Below are 19,558 nucleotides of genomic sequence, written 5' to 3'. Positions count from 1 at the left end.
AACATGCTAATGCAGAATGGATGGATAAATAAGGTACTGAGTGAGGTAAATAGCCATAAGAATCACAATCTCTAAGAACCCTCTGCATCATGCATTAGCTGTGAACACTATGTCTGAATAAAAATGAAGAGGGCTTTCAGAGGAAGAACAGTCTTACTGGGAGTCAGGGCAACTCATTCAATACAGACCTAAAGGGAAGATGATTTGCAGGCTGCTATGACATTGAAACCTGGTAATAGTGAAAAGAGTTGTGATCAGCCAGGAACTAAAGCATGAGAATAAGATTAAGAAGGAAAAGAAAAGGCCATTTTTTTAGGTGGTTATGGCATATCACTGTACTCTGATTGGCATAGAGTGATTTCAGTCTAGTGCCAGAGGTCAACTAAATACTCCTAAAGATTGACATATTTGGGCCAAAGTAAATCACTAGTCCCTTTTGGTGGCATAAATTTGTATCAAATATTAGAAATATAATTTCTGGTATCTAGTATGTTGGGTATTTTATACCATTCTATGAAATAAAATAAACTGCTAGTGTTTCATAATGAAGTAGAATATTGTCACAAACAAAAGGGATTGATGTAAGAATTATTGTAACTCTCTAAGCACCACCTTTATTTGTGCTGTGTGGAGAGTGCTTGAGATTGGCCCTGGGGGACTAATGAAAAGTGAAAACAGGTGAGTCTGTATTTAGGCTCATCTACTTGCTTTGAAAGTGCTAAGTCTAAATCTGCTGCTGCAAGTCATCAGCAATACCAAGAGTTATAAAATACTGGCAAAAGGAGTAACTTTTCCATCCCATCACAGTCCCTTTCACAAGTCTGTTTGCTTTGGCTTTATGCAGGGTCTCAAAGCTTGGTCCACCGAATGTCCTTTGATTTATGAGCAGTGACAGGAATGCAAATCAGTCTATGAAACCTGACTTGTCATGGTTTTGTGTATACAAGGCTATGCTGTTTTCCCTTAAAATGATGTGTAAGCCTGTCACGGGCACTTGGAATTTCAGAAAAGCTTTTGCACATGCAGAAGGAGGAGCTTACCATAAAACCAGGAAACTCCAATTGCCTCCATTAGAACAGCAAACAATATTGAAGTCCCAGCTGCAAATGTGTCCAGAAGTGTGAGCACATAAATTCCACCCTGCAACAGGGAGTTGAAAGATGCAAGGACATGAAATCACAAATAAAATCATCTCAGAGTTTAGTATCCACTTAACAGAAACCTGCTTTACTTGAAGCATTATCTTAAGCCAAGTATTTTAGTATGGATCTGATGCATCAGACACAGGTTCGTATTTGCATACAAAATAGTCAGTCAGACTTGCAACTCTTCTAGAGAGGCTGTTTTTCACCTATGTCCTCACTTCACTGGGAAACAGAAACCTCAGCTGCGATTAATGGGATCTCTTGGCACTCCTGTTCAGTGGAGCTTTGGGGAAATGATCAGCAGCTTGTAGGGCAGGGCCTGTCTGCAGCAGTTAATGAAGAACTTCCTAAATTAATGGCAGGAATGGAGCACTCCAAGAGTTTCCATAGGCTCACTTTATCCTAATGCCACTTGCTCTGCAGGCCAGTGAGTCTGAAGTGTTGGTCTGATTTCCCTTTTCCCTGGCTGCCTGCATCTCTCACCCACTGCTCCTCCTAAGGCAGAAGGTGACATTAATTCTGTCACCAGCTCAGTGAGAAGCTGCTGTGCCCTGTTCAGTCTCTGGGCTGTGGTATTTGCAAACCTTTGCTCAGTGGAGACAACAAACCTTGTCTTCCTTCACAACAGCACATTTTGTGCTTCAGTGGTTTATTACTGAGAACAGGAAATGCATTGACTGAAGTCTTGTTTTTTTTTTTTCTTTCTTTTTTTTAGCTGCAATTTGACTACTTTTTGCTGTGTTTTACAATGGGGTGTGTTTGTGCAAATTACTGCTCGTTTTTCTGAGTTTCAGCTAAAGAGGAATGGAAAACCATGAGATCCAGATTTGTTTCAAAATGAACCCAGATCAAGGAAACTCTTTGTCACTCATAAACAACTGAAGTGTTTGCAGTTGCAGTAAATTTTTGTTAAAATATCTTTTTACAACCAACCTAATCTGATTATGCCTGTTCAGAAGGGGGGGAACAAAGGAATTATTTTCTGTGTTTTTACCACCAATGGTATAAAGAGCACTTGTATTGTTTAAACCTGCAGGTGATTTTAGTCTCTGTAATCAGTTGCCTTTTATTTTTTTAAAAGATGTTTTTTCTGAAACAGCTGTGCATATTTACAAAAATAGGGAGAGCAGTACTCAGGCCTCATGTAGGTTTTTAATTCTGTGGGGACTTGTCTGGAAATGGAATGAAGTTTGGTTGTTGTGTTAGAAAATGTTACTTATTGGATGACATTTGAGTTTGACCTCTTGTTTTTGCTCTACACCTGCTCCAAATGAATGCATTTGCAATCAAACTTAGCAAAGTGAATTACTAATATGGTTTGTAAGAAACATGCTTGTTTCAGATACAGCTACTTTTGAAAATAAAGCCTTAAAAATTCAGGGGGAAAAATCAAACAATTTCATGTGATGTTCTCACAAGGGTTTTCCTTTTTATTTTTTATACATCAGAAGTGTTGTTCTTTGGTTACACGAACCAATACATTTGGGCTACTCTGGACAGCTTGTGAATTCCAGCTGGAGGGGTGAACTTCAGCCTAAATAGGGGCCATTATTTAAAAACTAGAGTTAGGTCGTTATCTTGAATAGCTTCAGCTCACTTGGAGGCAGTGGAGTTGCACCCACTAGCACCTGTTCTGGTTCTTAACACTGAATTTCTTCTGATATTGTACTTCAGGAAATTTTATTCCAGTTGCAACTTTGAATAAACAGGAGCATGTTCAGTTTTTAGGTATCAATAGAAATAGCACAGTATTAAAAGGATAGATATTTTAAATATTTTTAGAGTCTCAAATATTTCTCAGTTTGAGGAAACTGGAGTGAAAATATTGGGGTTTTTAATGTAAAAAAGTTTGTTATTTATAAACTTATGCCATTTCAGTAATCTTAATAATAGATGTGGAAACCATTTCTAGGGATGGAGAGAGGTTCAGCACGTCTGTTTTCATGTGGTTTCCTGAAGTTTCAGTTGTTTTCTGAGAGTTTTGGCATCTTAGTTCACAGGTCTCCTTTGTCTATTTTTATGGCCAAAAAAGAAGAAAATTCTCTCCTGCCTAGAACACGGTGATTCTCATTATTTAATTAGTTGTAAAAAGCCAGATGAGACAAAACATTCAGCCTGCTGGTAGTGATAAATACGGGTTACTAAGTGTTCAGGATAAGGTTTTTTTGGTGCTTTATGTGGTGTTAACAGTAAAAGATGTCAAGATCTGTGCATGTACATGAAGAAACAAGGTGGGGAGAGGAGGAGGTCATTCTACACTCTTTCCACAAGAAGTGAGTGTCTTTTACTTTCTTCAGAAGAGAACAGCCAGATGGTCTGGTCACTTGAAATACTTAGTTCCTCATAGAGGAATAAGGGCTCTACACAATTCCATGTAATGTGACTAAAAAATCCAAAACCAAACCAAACAAAAAAAAACCCCAAACAAATGCAAAGGAAAGCACACAGAACCAAGTAAACCCAGCAGCAGCAGAGAGAGTTGGTTGGAACAAAGACTTATAGGCTTGGTTGATAGCAAATGATCTTGTGCCAAAAACCAGAAAAGCTTCATATGTTAGGTTAAAAGTGATGTTCTGAACAGAAGTTGTTTGAGAACTAAAATTTATAATGCAATATAGTCATCTGAACCTATCCATATTTCATCCAACAAGGTTAATGGCGTATTTTAGGTAATGTTTTGATGGAAACTTCTGTTGTACTTACATTGGTAATGCAAAAAAGAGCAAGTAGGAAAGTGCCAAAAGAAACACCAAAGGTGAAGAGCTTTCTGTGCTGCTTCAGAAGGTGGAAATCATCTGCCAAGCCAGTGATGACAGCCTCCATCCCACCCATCTGAGAAGGGGAAGGAAAAAACTCTGGTGAAACACTTCTGGCTGTTGGAAATACAGACTGAAGAATGTAAAGCAGTTTGTGAAAATAATACCCAACCACTCTGTGATTTCTGATATTTCCCCTGTAAGTCACTGGTGATATGAGAATTTATTTCCTTCTGGTAAAGGACTGGGTCAGGGAACTGGACATCAAGAGGGGAGGTTGCCACCTCCATAGCTGTATCCTCGGAGGACTCTTAGCTGACTCAACAGAACAATAAGCAGACAGTGCTTTGGGGAAAATAATATGCATTTGAATATACTCTGGGGCAAAAACTGCTAGCTTTAGTAGCTAAGCTTCTTAAGATATTTCTTAAATAAAGACAGGCACGACAAGCACCTAAAGGAAATGTACTGAACAAAGATTTGCATTAGCCATTGATTAATGAAATCCAGTTTTGGATTGAAATCCAGTTTGGAAGAATTACTACAAAGGAAGCTTGATGTAATTTTTTTTGTTCACGACATGAAAGAATTTTTCTTTGCTTTCTAGAAGGTAATAAGGAACATTAGCCATTGTTTTGCAATACAGGAAAGGTACTTTCCAAATTTTCATTTAAATTGCTGGATTATGTAGGTGGTTATGAATTTTAATTTCTTTCCATTAATGAAAACATTTTGCCCTCAAATTCCAACAAAAAGCTATGAAAATAAATTTCAATACTTTATCATAGTAAACAAATTTATTTAATATTTTGGAAAGGCTTAATTCTATGCTTTTTGTGATGCTAAAAGACCAAGGCAAGACCTGAAGTGCCTGGTGCAATACAATAGTTGGCTAGCAGGTGCTGACATAGCCAGTTCCTTTCCTATAAGCCTTTGATTAAAATATTCCTGGTTGAAATCAGAGAGAATTATCACCATAAAAAGTACTGCAGGACTTAAGTTTTCTTTGGGAAATCATGACAAATCTTGAGCCAGTAAATCCTTCCCCCTTTTGAAGGAAAGAACCAAACTTGGCCACAGTTAACTAGTTGACTGTATTTTAATTAGCCCCAGCAGAAAGACTTTTCTCTCTTTGTAGGAAAAGTGTATGCTCTGCTATCTAAAGTGTCTTTGTCACTTCTGTGTTTCTTTACATTGCCCTACATTTACTGCTGCTGCAAAGTTAACTGGTTTGGATCTAGACGCTTCTGAGCATAAATTTTCTTCTTCATTCTTTTCATTCTTCATCCTTTTCCTACTGGTCATTGATGTCCTTTCACTGTGATAAACCCTTCATTTCAATCCTTTTTATTTGCTTACCATTGAAAAATGGCCAAGCTACAATCCCAGATATAATCTTCCCTCAAGCTTTCATCTACAGATGCAGATCTTAGTCTATATAGACAAACTTCATTGGGCCTCAGCTGGAATCCAAAAATCCAAACACTCTGGAAATATTTAGACCTGAATCTGACCTTTACAGCTCAGCCTTCACTCCACCAGATCTCATTCAGCTATTTGCCAATGATTATCCAAGCTTCGTGCTGCAACCTCCTGCCCCCCTTTTTTTTATTTTTTTCAGTTTTGCTCTTTTCCATATCAATTCATTCTTTCCCTTTCTTGCCCTTGAAAATGAATGAATTTTCCTGAAGTTGTAAGCAATGGAAACAGTGCTTTGCCATTTCCAGCAAGAAATTCCTGGATCAACTTTGTACCTTCTAAATTTCAAAAGAAACTTCTATGCTTTGGAATAGTAAGAATCCCCTACCCTACTAAAGAGAATGAAAGTTTGTCCATGATTCACTGTTCCTTAAAAACCCTATTTGGTTCTGCAGAAATTTATCAACATTTAAGCTAAATATAACAGGATGCCTTGAGACCTCTTTGGCAGAAAAAAAGCAGTACAAAAGTTGTTTGAGACTTGGAATATTTTCTGGGATGAAGTTTCTGTGATCCTGAATATCATGTTGTAAAACTTATCAAAGAGCAAATACACTTGTTAGACCAGACATTTTACAGTAAGAATATAGGAAAATGAAACCACTATGGAAATATTCTGGCATGATTTTTAAATTGTGATTAAATTTACAGGAAATTCTGTATTATGGCTTGTAGAAAAACAATGGAAGTACCTGCAGGCATTGTCTGTCTAGAGCAGATTAGTGGATTTCAGCACATAAAAGAATCCCTTCTAGAAACCACTCTACTGAATGTCTTATTTGTGTTTAGCAAGCAGGGTTCCAAAACCTTTTTGCAGGTTCATAGCAGTAGTAGTTGTTGGACCTTTACATAATAATAACTGTTGATGAACAGCCCCTCTGTAAAGTCATAAAAAAGTAGCAGGGAATAAATATTTACTGTCTTGTCAAAGATTTAATCTTTTCCTAAACCTCTTAATGATGGATAGTCTTTATAATACAGTGAGTAATAGTATTGCTATGCTGTCAATGACTGTGGAAACATATTTAGGAAATGTACAGAATGTTTACTTGAAATGTAACCTCCTGCTAAATGCAAATGCCTCTTTAGTTACAGAATATTACAGGAAAAGAACAATGTCAAGGCTAGAAGGAAAAAATACTTACAGAACTGTCAATGCCAAGTGTAAGGAGCATGATGAAGAACACCACAGCCCAAAATGTAGATCCTGAAAGAGTGGAAATTGCCTCTGGGTACAGGATGAAAACTAAACCAGCTCCTGGAATAGAAAAGGGGAAAAGGAGGTGTCACTTTATTATGTTTCTTATCTTCACAAAAGTGCTCATTTTAATAAGATAAATTATGACTAAGTTGACTTTCATTTCAGTCCTTGTCATGCTCTGAGTATTGTTAAAACAAAATTTGCATTATACCAAAATATATCTAAAATGCTTTATTTACTTACTCATGACTGTTTGGTATTGAAAAAATCCTATCCCATTGTTTTCCACTTTGAATAATATTTTATTGGATTTGCAACCTTACTAGTTATTTTTTCAGCTATGTAGTGGAGAAGGAATTATGTGCATGCATTGCCTCTGTTTGGCAAGAGAACTCTTGGATGTGATGAGAGGTGCGGGAGCTGAGACCATGGGTGACCTGCTCCCAGTGGAAGGACTATAGAGCTGAGCTCAGCAAAACCATCAAAACCAGTCACCTGGGGCACTGAACAGCAGTACTTTTGTAAGATTCTGTCCAGTGGTTAACACCTGTTTGTTGAATGGAAAAAACCTTTGGGGCAAGATTCTGGGGAATCTCGATTCAGTAGAGGTGAGGTGAAGCAATAATATTTAGAGTTCACATTTCAACAAGGGATTTAAACACAGAGCTCTAATTCCAAGTAAGTTAATGCAGTTCACTTCCATGAGATTATCACACACTTGTTGGAAACAAATATAAGCATATTTGCAGAGAAATGGTGAGGGAGAATTAATATAGCATTAGCTTCCTACCTTCAGTAGCTACATCCTCAATTTTAACTTTGTGCTCATGAGCCATGTACCCCAATATGGAGAAAATTGCAAATCCTGAGATGAAGCTTGTGACACAGTTAATGGTGCTAGTCAACAAAGCATCCCTAAACATGGAGAGAAGAACAGCCCAGTGAGAAAAAATGTTAAGAACTAGATGGGGATTTTCTTTAACCTTTTCCTCCCATCCTTCAGTTCACAATGCGTTTATAACATATGTACTTGCTGAATTTATATTTAATTGGAAAAGTGATGCTTGTTTTTATTCCAAAATTTAATGTTAACAAAACATCTAAATGTTGGAATTTCTCAGAAGGTGCAGAGTGATTCTAGTTGAATTTCCATGGTGGTGATTCAGCAAAACACTTACAAACTGACTTGATTTAAAGTGCATTCTTAACTGGAGTGTGATGTAAAATATCAGAAATATAATCCCAAAGCACAGAAACACTTCTGGAAGCTGGAATCTTTCTGCTTTTAGTTCCTGCACCAATAAGGTTTCATCCTGTGTTCACTGTTGCGCTTAATGGTACTTTTGAAAGGCAAACACCAGCACAGTTTACACAGCTGTCTAAAGTCCAAACCTAATCCCATTCTGCTTTGGAGAGCAGCAGATATCTTGGCAGGTTCCTGTTACTAAAATTTCACTCAGGAAGACAGTATTTCAAGATTTGGGTTGGTTGCTATGTCTACACAAAACTCACCATCATTAATATATGACTGAAGATAAAAAGAGAGCTTAAAACTTCTTTCAGCTGCAGTCAGAGTAAAATAAAACCATTTTGCAGCAGTAATGGAAGAATAGGCTCTTACCTGTAGCAGTTGTTGTCAAACTTATTGTAACTGGCAAATGCAATTAAAACTCCAAACCCAGCTCCTAAGGAGTAAAATATCTGAGTGGCTGCATCAATCCATACCTGCATAATGACACCAACAGTGCCAGGTCAGTTCAGCCACAGGGACACAGCAGCACAAAAGCAAGGAAGGGCTTTTGGAAAACAGCTGGTGTTCATGCCAAGAGGAGTGTAAGTGCCACATGGAGCATGGCCCTGGTCTGGAATGGCCTCACCTGAGGTGGTGAGGGGGGAGCAGGAGCAGGGGAAAAGTCCTCAGAGCACGCACACACTGCTGTCCTGGTGGGCTGTGCAGTGGGACAGGGAACTGCTGGGGTTCTACCCAGCACTGAAATGATTGCAGGATTTTTCTCCTGAGTGACAGAAATACTCTTCCAACAGCTCTTGTTCCAAGTTAGTTTGGAATGTACAACCAGAAATCTAAAAATAGTTAATGGGTCAAGAGTTACAGGACATTTTCTTTCCCATACCAGAGCTTCCTTTGTGTGACTGTTGCTGCACTCTACATGATACATTTTTGGTTCAGGAGCTGAAACATGACTGATGTGCTGTGAACAGAAGCATGCAGATTTATCTCAGCTTTCTCACTTAGTTGGAGAAAGAGTTATTTCTGTGATAGTCATTAAATTTCAGTTTAGATGCAGCTTGATAATTTTAAGGCTTGTCCACCAGGGAAAACATCTTAAAAGTATAATATTTTCTAAAGTGTCACTTCTACCAATATCCAGTCAGGAACAATGCCACAGTCCTGGTTCCCTGAAAATAGCCTTGGTTAACCCTCTTCTGTTGTTACACAGATTTTTAAATGAAAATCTTCAACAGAAGTAGTGAAGTCAGTGGTGTGAATAATACTCAACATTTCTCCAAATGAGATCTGCAACGTTTGATTAAATCTGCCAAGAACTCTGAAAGAGCTATGAAAAGCACTGGATTTCATCATTCATCCATCTCTACAAAATCAGATCTAATCTATCTATTCAGCAGGAGCTTTCTAACAGATCTAAGCAGCTTATGAGCTCTCTCTGCATTGGGAGTTGAGTGCTACACTTTTATATTTGGCCTAGTGGAAAGGAAGAGAGTGCCTTCTCCCATGCTGACATGATATATGAAAGCACTTAGGCTGGTGATGTCTTTTTTTCTCAACATAGATGATAGATGCTTTCAACTGCTGCCTGCTGGACACTCTGAGCCACTTATGGTACTCTGGGTGCTCTGGGCTTGTAGAAAAACTTGATTTTATGAACAGTGGAGAGCTGATTACTTAAAAGATAACATGAAGAGCAGTCTATGGAGTGTTTATTGCTAGCCAGTGGATGAGGATATGATTTTCTCAAACTGTAGTTCAGGCAGGGTTTTATGAATTTCTTTCAATGAATAACAAAACAATCCTGTAACCTTAATTCCTTACTCATTCTTTTGATATACTAGTTAGATCTTAATATTCTATTTTCACACAAAGGTTGAGGTCATATGGGGTTGTTCTCTCTGAAGAGCATTTATGTGACAAGGAATGCAGAAAGAGGGATGCAGTCTCCTATGTTTGTTCTTGTGTTTTGAAAAATTCAGATAACTTTTCTTGTTAATGGATTTTGTTGAACTCTAACCAGATCTGTACACTGCTTAGAGATTAGCACCTGCTGCCCCCCAAAAGATTTAAGCACATGCTGAAGTAGCTGTTGAGTAAGAGTCTTGGCTCATAGCAGCTGGTTAGGAAACAAATTGAGAAGATCAAGGTGAAGGGAAAGAAGAGCAGAAACCAGAAATTCCTTTACAATCAAGATTAAATGCAAAATATTCTCTTTGTTCTAACCAAGCAGGATGTAAGAGAGCAGGGCTTGTTCTGCAGTTCATGCTCATGTTTGTCATTTTCACAGCTTCTGATCAATGTGTGATCTAATATATTTTATGATAGAACATTGTTTTTGTTTGTATTAGAGATCTACAGATAGGAACATTTTACAGTAGATAGTCATCAGTCTTTCTAGCCTTCTTCAGTGTTTATGCTGTTATAACTTCTGTGCAGTGCAGTTTGTGGCTCCACAAAATGGGCCCCACCTTGACAGTGGTCAGGGTACTCTAAGGGCTCTTAGAAGAGCCCTGGCAGAGACCTCTGTGGGTCATCACTGTTTGTGACTTAGGATGTTTCTTCGTCAGATTCTTCATTTGGAAGAAATAAAATCGTGTATGGCATGCAGGGATGCACTGACATTGAAACGAAGTGGGATTCTATTCTTTGGAGCCTGAGGACAAAGATTAAACCCACAAGGCTATTGCAGCAGCAAGGATCAGTCTCCAAGGGGGAAGAGCTGACATGACAAAGCAGTTAGTGACACTTCTCAGCATAAGTGATCTTTAGTCTTTTATTATTCTAGTGTAACTTTTTCTGTTGTCTGAAAAATTTAGTCTTAGGTATAACTTTAGGGTCATCTAAATAGCAGCTGCAGAAATATTAAGCCAAGAAAGGGCAGCACACAGAATGTCCTTCCAGAAGCAGAAGGTAGATACGATTATGGAGGCCTGGTACAGCTAGTACAGCTCCATAGACATCTAGTTGAAATTGTGATATTTATTTCCAAACAGCACTTAAAATACATAAGAAAAATATAAGCACCAGCTTTGTTCATCTTGACATCTTTGTATTTATGTGCATGCATAAATGTGAATTACTGGGGTGGCTACTGCCTTGTGACACAGGTGGGTGAAAATCCCATATTTGAAGTTTGATTGGATTATTCCAAAGCAGACATGGCTTCTGGGTCTGTTTTTGAAGAAATGCCTGCCTTCAAATTTAGTATTACAAAGCCAGAAATGTATTTTTTGGCTAAGAATATTAAAAATATGTCTGTATTGTAACACTCTTAAAAAAAACAGAAAAACCAAGATAGGATTTATAGGAAAGGTACAGTGGAACTATGGGCAGACTGCAGACATTTCTGAAAGCTGTGATTTTTCAAGATGATGCATTTCCTTCTAGTAAAATGATGTCGCCTCTCTTCAGATTTATAACCATTGGAATGGCCTTGTGACCCATCCATAGAGATACTACTGTCTTATAAATATTTTATGCTGGTTTTGGTTTAGTAGAGGGGAGTAAATGTCTCTGTAGTCTTTGTAGGTCTAAAATGCTGCCAATTTCATGTATCAGTGACTGTAGGTGTAGATTTTGCTTTGTAATGTATGAAATAAGTCTTAGTTCCAAGTTACTCCTCAAATTGGGTTGGTTTGTATAATTTCAACGATAGAGTGAAACGTACATCACTTTCAATAGCAATATAAGAACATCATGCTTTTGAAAATCTTATTTATATGAAGAACCATGGTTTGATTAGGTGAGTTAGTCCTGATTTTGTATGTTTAGCAAGGTTTGCATAGGCCAGGATTTTTGTTTTCTAGGTTAATATTTAAGCTAGTGATTCAGAAAGCAAGATTTTCTTCTTGAGGAAATTCCTAGCCTTTTGAGAACTAAATTTTTGCATGACTCCAATTTCCTGTATAAAGGATATTGCAGTTTACTGGGTGCACAGGCAAAGCATGGAGTTTTTTAGGGGTCTGCTACATCTGAAGTGCCTTCACAGAGGTGTTTTGTGATCTGCATTGTTTGGGTTCAGTGTGAGATAGTTCTGTTTTGGAGAGTATTGGAAAGTTAAACTGTCAGAGAAAGGGGACCAGTGCTTAGGCAGAAGCATGGCTATTTAATTTCAGGTTAGTTGTAATATTTTCAGTTCCAATAGCAAGGGCGATAGGTTTAACAATTAGGGAATGAGAACAGAAGAATACACTTACTGTGGCTTCTTTTAATCTTCTGAAATCTATATGCAGGTATGCGTTTATTCCGTTGTATGCACCAGGCAGGGTTATTCCATGTATTAATAAGACAAATAATACAACATAAGGCAAAGTGGCTGTTATCCAAACAACCTGCAGACAACAGAGATCCCAAAGGTTAATCAGCTGCTACAGAAGATTAAAGAATATGTAATAAGTACAGCTGGCATTTTCTTGGTTTAGTCCATTCAGTTCGATGGAGAAGCTCATTTTAGGACATGAGGGGAAATGCTGTTACATGTCATGAATCTTTTCATATGTAAGTTTACAGATACCAGCAGGAGACAGTTTTGACAAACAGAAGACAGTGTCAGTGTGTCTTACACTGCTGATTACTCATTATCTCTCTGTTGTTTACTAAAAAGTGCAGTCATTGCCTGATGTTATGTGATACTTTCATGAAAATGTACAAAAAGCTCTCAGATGTATCCAACTGTAGAATTTCTGTTGAGATATTTTGTGAGGGATGTCAAACAGTGATTTCAATTTACTTTCATCAGATATTTCTCTTGACATGGCATTTTATATAATAAAACCAAGGCCTCTTATACCATTGAAGTATTAGTACATTTGGCTAAGAAGAAGATGCACATTTAAGACAATTTTGTTTATTTAAAGACATTTTCTGGATGCAACCACCAATGTTGAATTGAAAATAATACATTTATAAAATTTTCAGTTGGAACATTACTCAGGAAATGTGATAGTTTGGTCCCTGAGGAGGCCTCAAAATCAGTGATTTATTTTCTTGCTTTCTAAAATTAGGAGGCTTCTTAAAGTAGAAAAAGAATGTAGTCAGGACAGAAGGACAATATTAGCTCTACCTTTCCTGAAGTCTTCACGCCTTTCCACAGACTAAAGAAAAGAATGATTACCACCACCAAGAGGCAGAGGGAGAGTTGCCAGCGAGGCAAGCCAAGGTCATGGATTCCACGGCTCTCGTGTAGGTGCAGAACTCCTCGCCTACACACCAGATAGACAGAAACAAAGTGAAGTCACTGGGGGAAAAAGGCTTTTGCACTTCTCATGCTGTGGGCAGCAGGAATGGGAATGGCAGCACTAGAAGCCCTGCTGGCATCGCTGGCAGTCAGTGGAGGTGCTTTGTGAAGCCTCTGTTCTCCACCAACTCCTTCAAACTATGTCCAAACCATGTCTTAAGTAAAAGTTTCTGAAAGCAATCCTTGCTTTGTAAATAGAGAGATGTTTGTCCAATTCTGCTTACAAAATAAACTCTCAGAATTCAAATGAGTCAAAAAGAAAGGGAAAACCATTGGTAGTAAGACAACTAGAATGAGTGTTTTGCTTGCAGATTGTTGTTATTGAGAAAAGAATGAAAGTAGATGAGAAATACGTACAAAAATGAGACGAGAATATTGTGGGGGGAAAGACTGAGAACCAACATGAACAGATGGAGCTGACAGTAGAATAGGGATCTATTTTATTAGGCTGGACAAAATGCAAGAGAAACAAATTGTTTAAGCTTTCTGATAGTCTAGTCAGAGCTCTAGAAATATTTCATTAAAACAGTATCAAGAGTCAAACTACTTGCACTAGAAATCAGGGATTTGTGCAAAGGAACTTGGTTTATTGTAAGACTGCATCCCATGTAAGGGAGGGTAAATTGCATGTGCAATGACTTTGAGATGGTACACCCTGGTTCCCAGAGTCTGTCCATCTATCTGCAGGAGGGGCAGAATGTGAAGGGCTCTCAATTTGAAGCTGCGTTCAGACATTCTGGTTCCTCCCAAGGGAAATTTCTTCTCATTCTCTCCTTCCCTGTGCTCTCTTCTGGGAAGATTCTCCTAGTCACCCAAGAACTCTGGCACAGTCCCTGCCTTACTTCCACTCTGCGCATTCAGCTAAAGGGAAACCTGCACAGAAATCTGCCAAGAGTGATTTGTTTGTTAGTATCACTGACTCTGTTTAGTCTTTGTGCAGCACTCGGGTTCCCTTTAATTTGGCATCAGACCCTGAACAGCCAACAGGCAGCTCAGCTGCTTGGTACTCACACATAAACCCTACTAAAAACAAATTATTGCAGAGGCAGTGGGGCAGCTGCTCCGTAGGACTCAATAAATGAAGGACCCAGTCATAGTTTTAATAACAGGAAATGTGGGAACCAATAAATTCTTCTGTGTCTCGGCTTTCCCATCTGTAAAATGTGTGCTTTGTCTCTACTCTGAGCAAGTCACAACATATTTATTATGGAAGTGGTGAATATTTGCTCATAAACAGGGAACCAAACCAGGAAATAAAGAAATGCCAAGGGTTGTGATCTGAAAATTACTCTATAATTTTCACTCCAACACATTTAAGCTATAGCCAGAAAATAGGATTTAAGTGTTTTAGGTGTAGAATTCTCTGGAATGTTTTTGTCAGACTGGTACTTTCTAGGCAGCTTTATGTATTATTCATCCCTGGACAGTTTTATGTGATTGTCTTCTAGAAATTTAGAAAATTTTGCATAAATAGATCAAGTTTAAGGTCTTGGAGTAGGCCTCTTTTTTTCAATCTAAAATCCATCATAATTTTCATTTTCTCTCCAAATATGTTTACCCAGCTCTATAAGCTCATTATTTCTCTTTTGATTGGAGGCAAAAGTTACTTGTCTAAATTTAGTGTGCTCAATAGACAGGTGTCATTCATCTAAATTTTAGATATGTTGGATCAGGTTGACTCAGAATTCAATAATGTCATCACTTATCAGTAAATTACTATGTTAACTAACATATGTATTTGTTAGTTAATAAGCACTTCTAGGAACACCTAAGTACTTCTAAAAATTAGTAATCATATTTGTGAGATCAAACCCAAATGACTTGCATAAACTGGGAATCAGCAAAATGGATCAGGTGTCCCAGGCTATATTCCCTAATCTGGTAGTTAGATGATGTTTTTATGATTTAAAACTTAATGCAAATTGTAGACTGAAGATGCTAAAAGAACTGTCAGTGTATACAATGTGCAATCTATAGAAATTGAATTGCATCCTCAATTTAGAAGGCAATTTGAAGCATGATAATTGTGCTCAATTAGAAAGCTCTTCTACATGCATCTTCTGTGTTATACATTTGGGCAGCCACAGTTCAGTCATCATTGCTGCCAGTTTCCTTCAGAGCATGAAATGTGGTTTTCCTTTACCCGTGGAAGGTTAGGCTATATCTGCATGGTGTGGATAGAGCCCTCTTTGCAGAGTTTGCCAGGCTCCAGGTATTTTTATTTCACAAATAGCACTGCTCATATTCAGCTTGCATTCACCTGTGGTTTTCATGGCAGTTTGTGCCCACACAGCAGTGAGGCAGAGCTTGTGGGAGAAAACCTGTAGAGCTGAGCTGGCTGCATGCAGGCTGGACACCAGGGTGTCTGTAACTGGGTTGGGGGTGCAGTGCAGAGAGAGCAGAGTGGCTCTCATGAAGTGCCACAGGGGTAGCCTGGCTCAGGCCCAGCTCTGCCACACCCAGGGCTGCTCTCTGAGCTGCTTGGGTGTCTCTGGATGCTTTGTAAAGAGCTCTGACTAGCACAGCTGCAATGCTGAAGGGTATCCTGGCTCTGGGACAGTGCTGTCCTACAGCCCAGAGCACAGGAGAGCAGCTGAGCCATTTGAGGTGCAGTGCTTGTGCCCTGTGTGCCTCACCCCCACCCTGGAGTGCTGGGCACAATCCAGGGGGATGTCAGGGGGATGCGGCAGCATCTGGGTACTTCTCTAGATATTTCAGCTCCCTCTTGTGTTGGAGAATGGAGCTGTGTAATGGACTGCAAGCTAGATTTTGGGAATTGCATAATTTCTAAGTGGCATCCTGGCTGGCTTATCATAAGTTATCGTTTGTACTTAACCCCAGAATATACTAAGTTGGAAGGGACCCTCAAGGATCGTTGAGTGCGATTGTTACATCTGCACAGGACTTCTCTAAGAAATGTCCACATCTCCCATGCCTGAGAGCATTATCCAGTCACTTCTTGAACTCTGTCAGGCTTGGAGCTGTGACCAGTTCCTTGGGGAGCCTGTTCCAGTGGCCAGTCACCCTCTGGGTGAAGAACCTTTTCCTGATATCTGACATAAACCTCTCGTGACATAACTTCAGGCCACTCCCTTGGGTGCTGTCACTGTCACCACAAAGAGAGATCAGTGCCTGTCTCTCCTCTTGCCCTCACAAGGAAGCTGTAACTGTGCTGAGGTCTCCCCTCAGTCTCTGCTCCAGGCTGAACAGACCAAGTGGCCTCAGCTGTTCCTCACACAGCTCAAAGCCCTTCATCATCCTCACAGCCTTCCTTTAGACACTCTATAATATCTTATTATCTTTCTTATATTGTGGTGCCCAAAACTGCCCCCAGCACTTGAGGTGAGGCCACCCCAGGGCAGAGGAGGACAATCCCCTCTGTGCCAGCTGGTCCCGTGATGGCCTGATGTCCCCAGGACAGGGATGTCCCTCCTGGCTGCCAGGGCCCTGCTGACTCACGATCAACTTGCCACGGACCCTTTTCAGGGCACTGCTTTCCAGGATCTCATTCCTTGTCTGTCTGTACATCTGGGGTTGCCCCATTGCAGGTGAAATTTCTTTCTGGATCATGACAATAGAGAGAATGTTTATCTCAATGCACTGGAAACCTTTTTCTCCCACTAACTTAGCAATTCTGACTTCCTTTGCTACTGTGCCCCACTTCAGCACATTCATGACTCCAAAATTTTCAGAAGAGCTGAATGGAAGGACCAGATGTGATTAGCAGAATGTAGGGCTATCCACCCTCATTAGTTCTTACTGCCTGATTAAGTTTTTATAAGCATTTATAGGCAGATTTTATAAGCATTTTTAGGCAGAATTGCTTGTGCTGACTTTTGAAGTGGTGTTTTCTCTTTTGGGAGAAGTTGCTTCCCAGTTGTTTAATGGGGATGGGTTCCTGCATCTTTGGGGTCCACAGCATTGCTCACTCCATTTGCTGTGATACTGAACCATGTGGAGCCTTTCCCTGGGATGGCATTTCCAGTGAAGAGCTGTACCCTAAAGCACAAACCTATTGGTCTAGAAAAGTAACCTTTGTTGTATAGGGTGAGGGTTTTTTTCAGGATGTTCTTGGTTCACACACTTCTCATAAATTTCATTAAAATGATGTTCACAAATATGACGAATGTAGACTGCTGTGAGTGAATCTTGGTTTTATTCCTTGTTCTAAGGTAGGTTTTGCAATTGCTCACAGCTGGGCAGACTTGTGAATTCTGTGAATTTCCTTTACTGAATCTGGCATGAAAATTTTCCTGTGAAATTTCTCATGCAGAAAGAATGGATAACAGGCCTGAGAAAAAGTACTGGTAGAGGGAAATAGCTGAAGCTCAATGTTTGTTGACATTTTCACTGTTTTTTTCTTTAAAAATTGCCAAGATTTGTTTCCACAACAGATTGTGTTTTTTTGCAGGCACAGTACCTTCTGAGAAGAGTAGTGCTTTTGTTCCTCCAAACTGGTATTTTTTAATTGTCAGCATAAATGAAAGCAGGATGGTAACAGACTTTTTGCACACACAAGAATGGAGAGAACAAATATAAAGTATGCCTGTGTTCAGATAAAGTATTAAAATAGGAGCAATAGGGGAACTTTATTTGTGATGTACTTCTGTTCTTCCAAAAAAGGAGAAAGGTTTATCTTGAATTATTTTAATATGTGGAAAGGATAGAAGGTTCTTTTAATTTTCTATGTTTAATTCCAAACCACTGAAGAAGGAAGGAATTAAAGTAATGTGTATCCCTAAAGAAATGTGGAGTTGACATTTTATTCCCAACTAGAATATTACTGGCTATTACTTAGCAGAAAGGCACCAGTTGATATGGGATTTTAGCTTGATTTGCCAAGTTTACAGTGTACAAATACTTTATATTTGATTTTAAGCATCTTTAATGAAGTATTGTAGAGGTCCTGCTCCTTCCTGTTGTTAGAAGTTGTCCCCATGACATCAGTGGTGCCTTGGCCTGAATTAAGCCTCTACAACTGAAACCAGACTTTGTAAAATGAAACTCTCCAGAAGGCCTCAGTGTAGAAGCATTTTAAACTTAAGTCCTGCCCAGCTCTTGAGGCTTGAAAACAAAAGCCAAATATGTTCTTCAAGGTTCTCCTGTCATTGACTTGGCATGGAATTTGCAACTTGAAATGATTTCTTCCAAGTCTGAGGCTTAGAGGTTTCTCTCTGCTTTTCCTCCTGGCCAGATACTGGACAGCTGATAGATTTGGCCTAGACTGCAAGTTTTCCCTTTTCTCACTCAATATGAGTAGTGACAACCAGCATATTTCTGCTGAATTTGATGTACCTTTCTTGTATATTTGATGAACTGTCACATCACAGCACTCCCACTTCCTCCTACAGTTTATTCCTGTGCTGGTGGAGATAGAGGCAGTCAGCTCTGGCAGTTACAGGGCTTTAGGAAATAATCAACACTAAATTCTTGGTCAGGCCAGCTTAGTGTGGAAGAATTATGTCCCAAAAAAAGTGTCTGTGTCTCTTTAGAATAATCATACTAGCTCTCATGCTTGAGTCCTGTCTTGGAAGTACCTCTTTTCAGTCACTCTCCAGCTGCAAGATAAATGTTTGGTGTTTCTGGTCTCCCTGCTTCCCCCTCAGCCTGCTCACCATGACCAAACCTTTGTGTGTGAGTGTTCTGATCTAACTATACAACCTAGAGAACCGAGGTGAAGCTGTATCACTTCCCACTTCCTTTTGTGACTCCGGTACAAATTACGAAACTTTGTAATCTAAAGATTCAACTCTCCTTGTTGTAAGAAGACCATGAGCATGAATTGGGTTATTTGATATAAGAAAGAAGCTGCTTTCTGATTTAGTTTATAGGTTGGATCTGAATACACTGAGACTTTGTACAAGTTTGGGTCGACACCTGAGCTGTACAGCTGGACCTGATGAGCTCATCCAAATACTGGATAAGTGAATATAATGCCCCTTGTGATTCCCTGTTTTTACAGCTGGGAAAACAGATGTTATAGAGTGTTTTAGTTAAGTGGTTACCCTTCTCATTTTTGCAATGTAATCTAGTCATTAATAAGTACAGGGCCTAGTGACCTAATTACAGCCCCAAAATTCAGGGATTAAAGCATAATGAAATGTCAAATTCCCTTTTTGTTCTTACTTTCTGAATATTGCACCTTGAATCTTATTCATGATGAGGAAAGGACCATAATATTTCAAGTTTCAGTGTACAGACAATCATTAATTGAGCTGTTCCCCAGATCAGTGGAACTAAATCAAAATATCATGAATTTATTCTACCACAGCCTCACCCACTACAAAGTCAAAATTATTACCCAAGCATAAGATGAGAGCATAAGTTTCTCAGAACCATTTTAAATAATAAAAAGGCAAAGCAAGAAGGTAGGAATTGCATTTTACTTTACTAAGACTTAAGCCTCTTATTGTAAGGGCAGTAGATTTCACAGCTGTCATTATTTGCCATTTCAGTAAGCTCCTTTGAACTCAAGCCCTCACCTTGTTTTCA

The 19,558-nt window shown here is 39.1% G+C and overlaps 1 protein-coding gene across 1 annotated transcript in view; it reads right to left on the bottom strand.

Annotated features, from left to right (window-relative positions):
* The window catches only part of SLC6A2 (solute carrier family 6 member 2), a 60,516-nt gene that overhangs the window by 14,350 nt on the left and 26,608 nt on the right, over nucleotides 1–19,558 (bottom strand). Inside the window, exons 4-10 of the mRNA XM_038148293.1 lie at nucleotides 12,893–13,031; nucleotides 12,027–12,161; nucleotides 8,203–8,306; nucleotides 7,372–7,496; nucleotides 6,526–6,638; nucleotides 3,849–3,977; nucleotides 1,041–1,140 (exon numbers count right to left, since the gene is read on the bottom strand). Of these exons, the coding sequence (XP_038004221.1) occupies nucleotides 1,041–1,140; nucleotides 3,849–3,977; nucleotides 6,526–6,638; nucleotides 7,372–7,496; nucleotides 8,203–8,306; nucleotides 12,027–12,161; nucleotides 12,893–13,031 (845 nt within the window). The remainder of the gene's footprint in view (nucleotides 1–1,040; nucleotides 1,141–3,848; nucleotides 3,978–6,525; nucleotides 6,639–7,371; nucleotides 7,497–8,202; nucleotides 8,307–12,026; nucleotides 12,162–12,892; nucleotides 13,032–19,558) is intronic.

The sequence above is a fragment of the Motacilla alba genome, chromosome 11 (assembly GCF_015832195.1).
Source record: "Motacilla alba alba isolate MOTALB_02 chromosome 11, Motacilla_alba_V1.0_pri, whole genome shotgun sequence".
Lineage (NCBI taxonomy): Eukaryota > Metazoa > Chordata > Aves > Passeriformes > Motacillidae > Motacilla > Motacilla alba.
The sequence above is the reverse complement of the archived record's forward strand: the minus strand, read 5'-3'. Positions and strand labels throughout refer to the sequence as shown.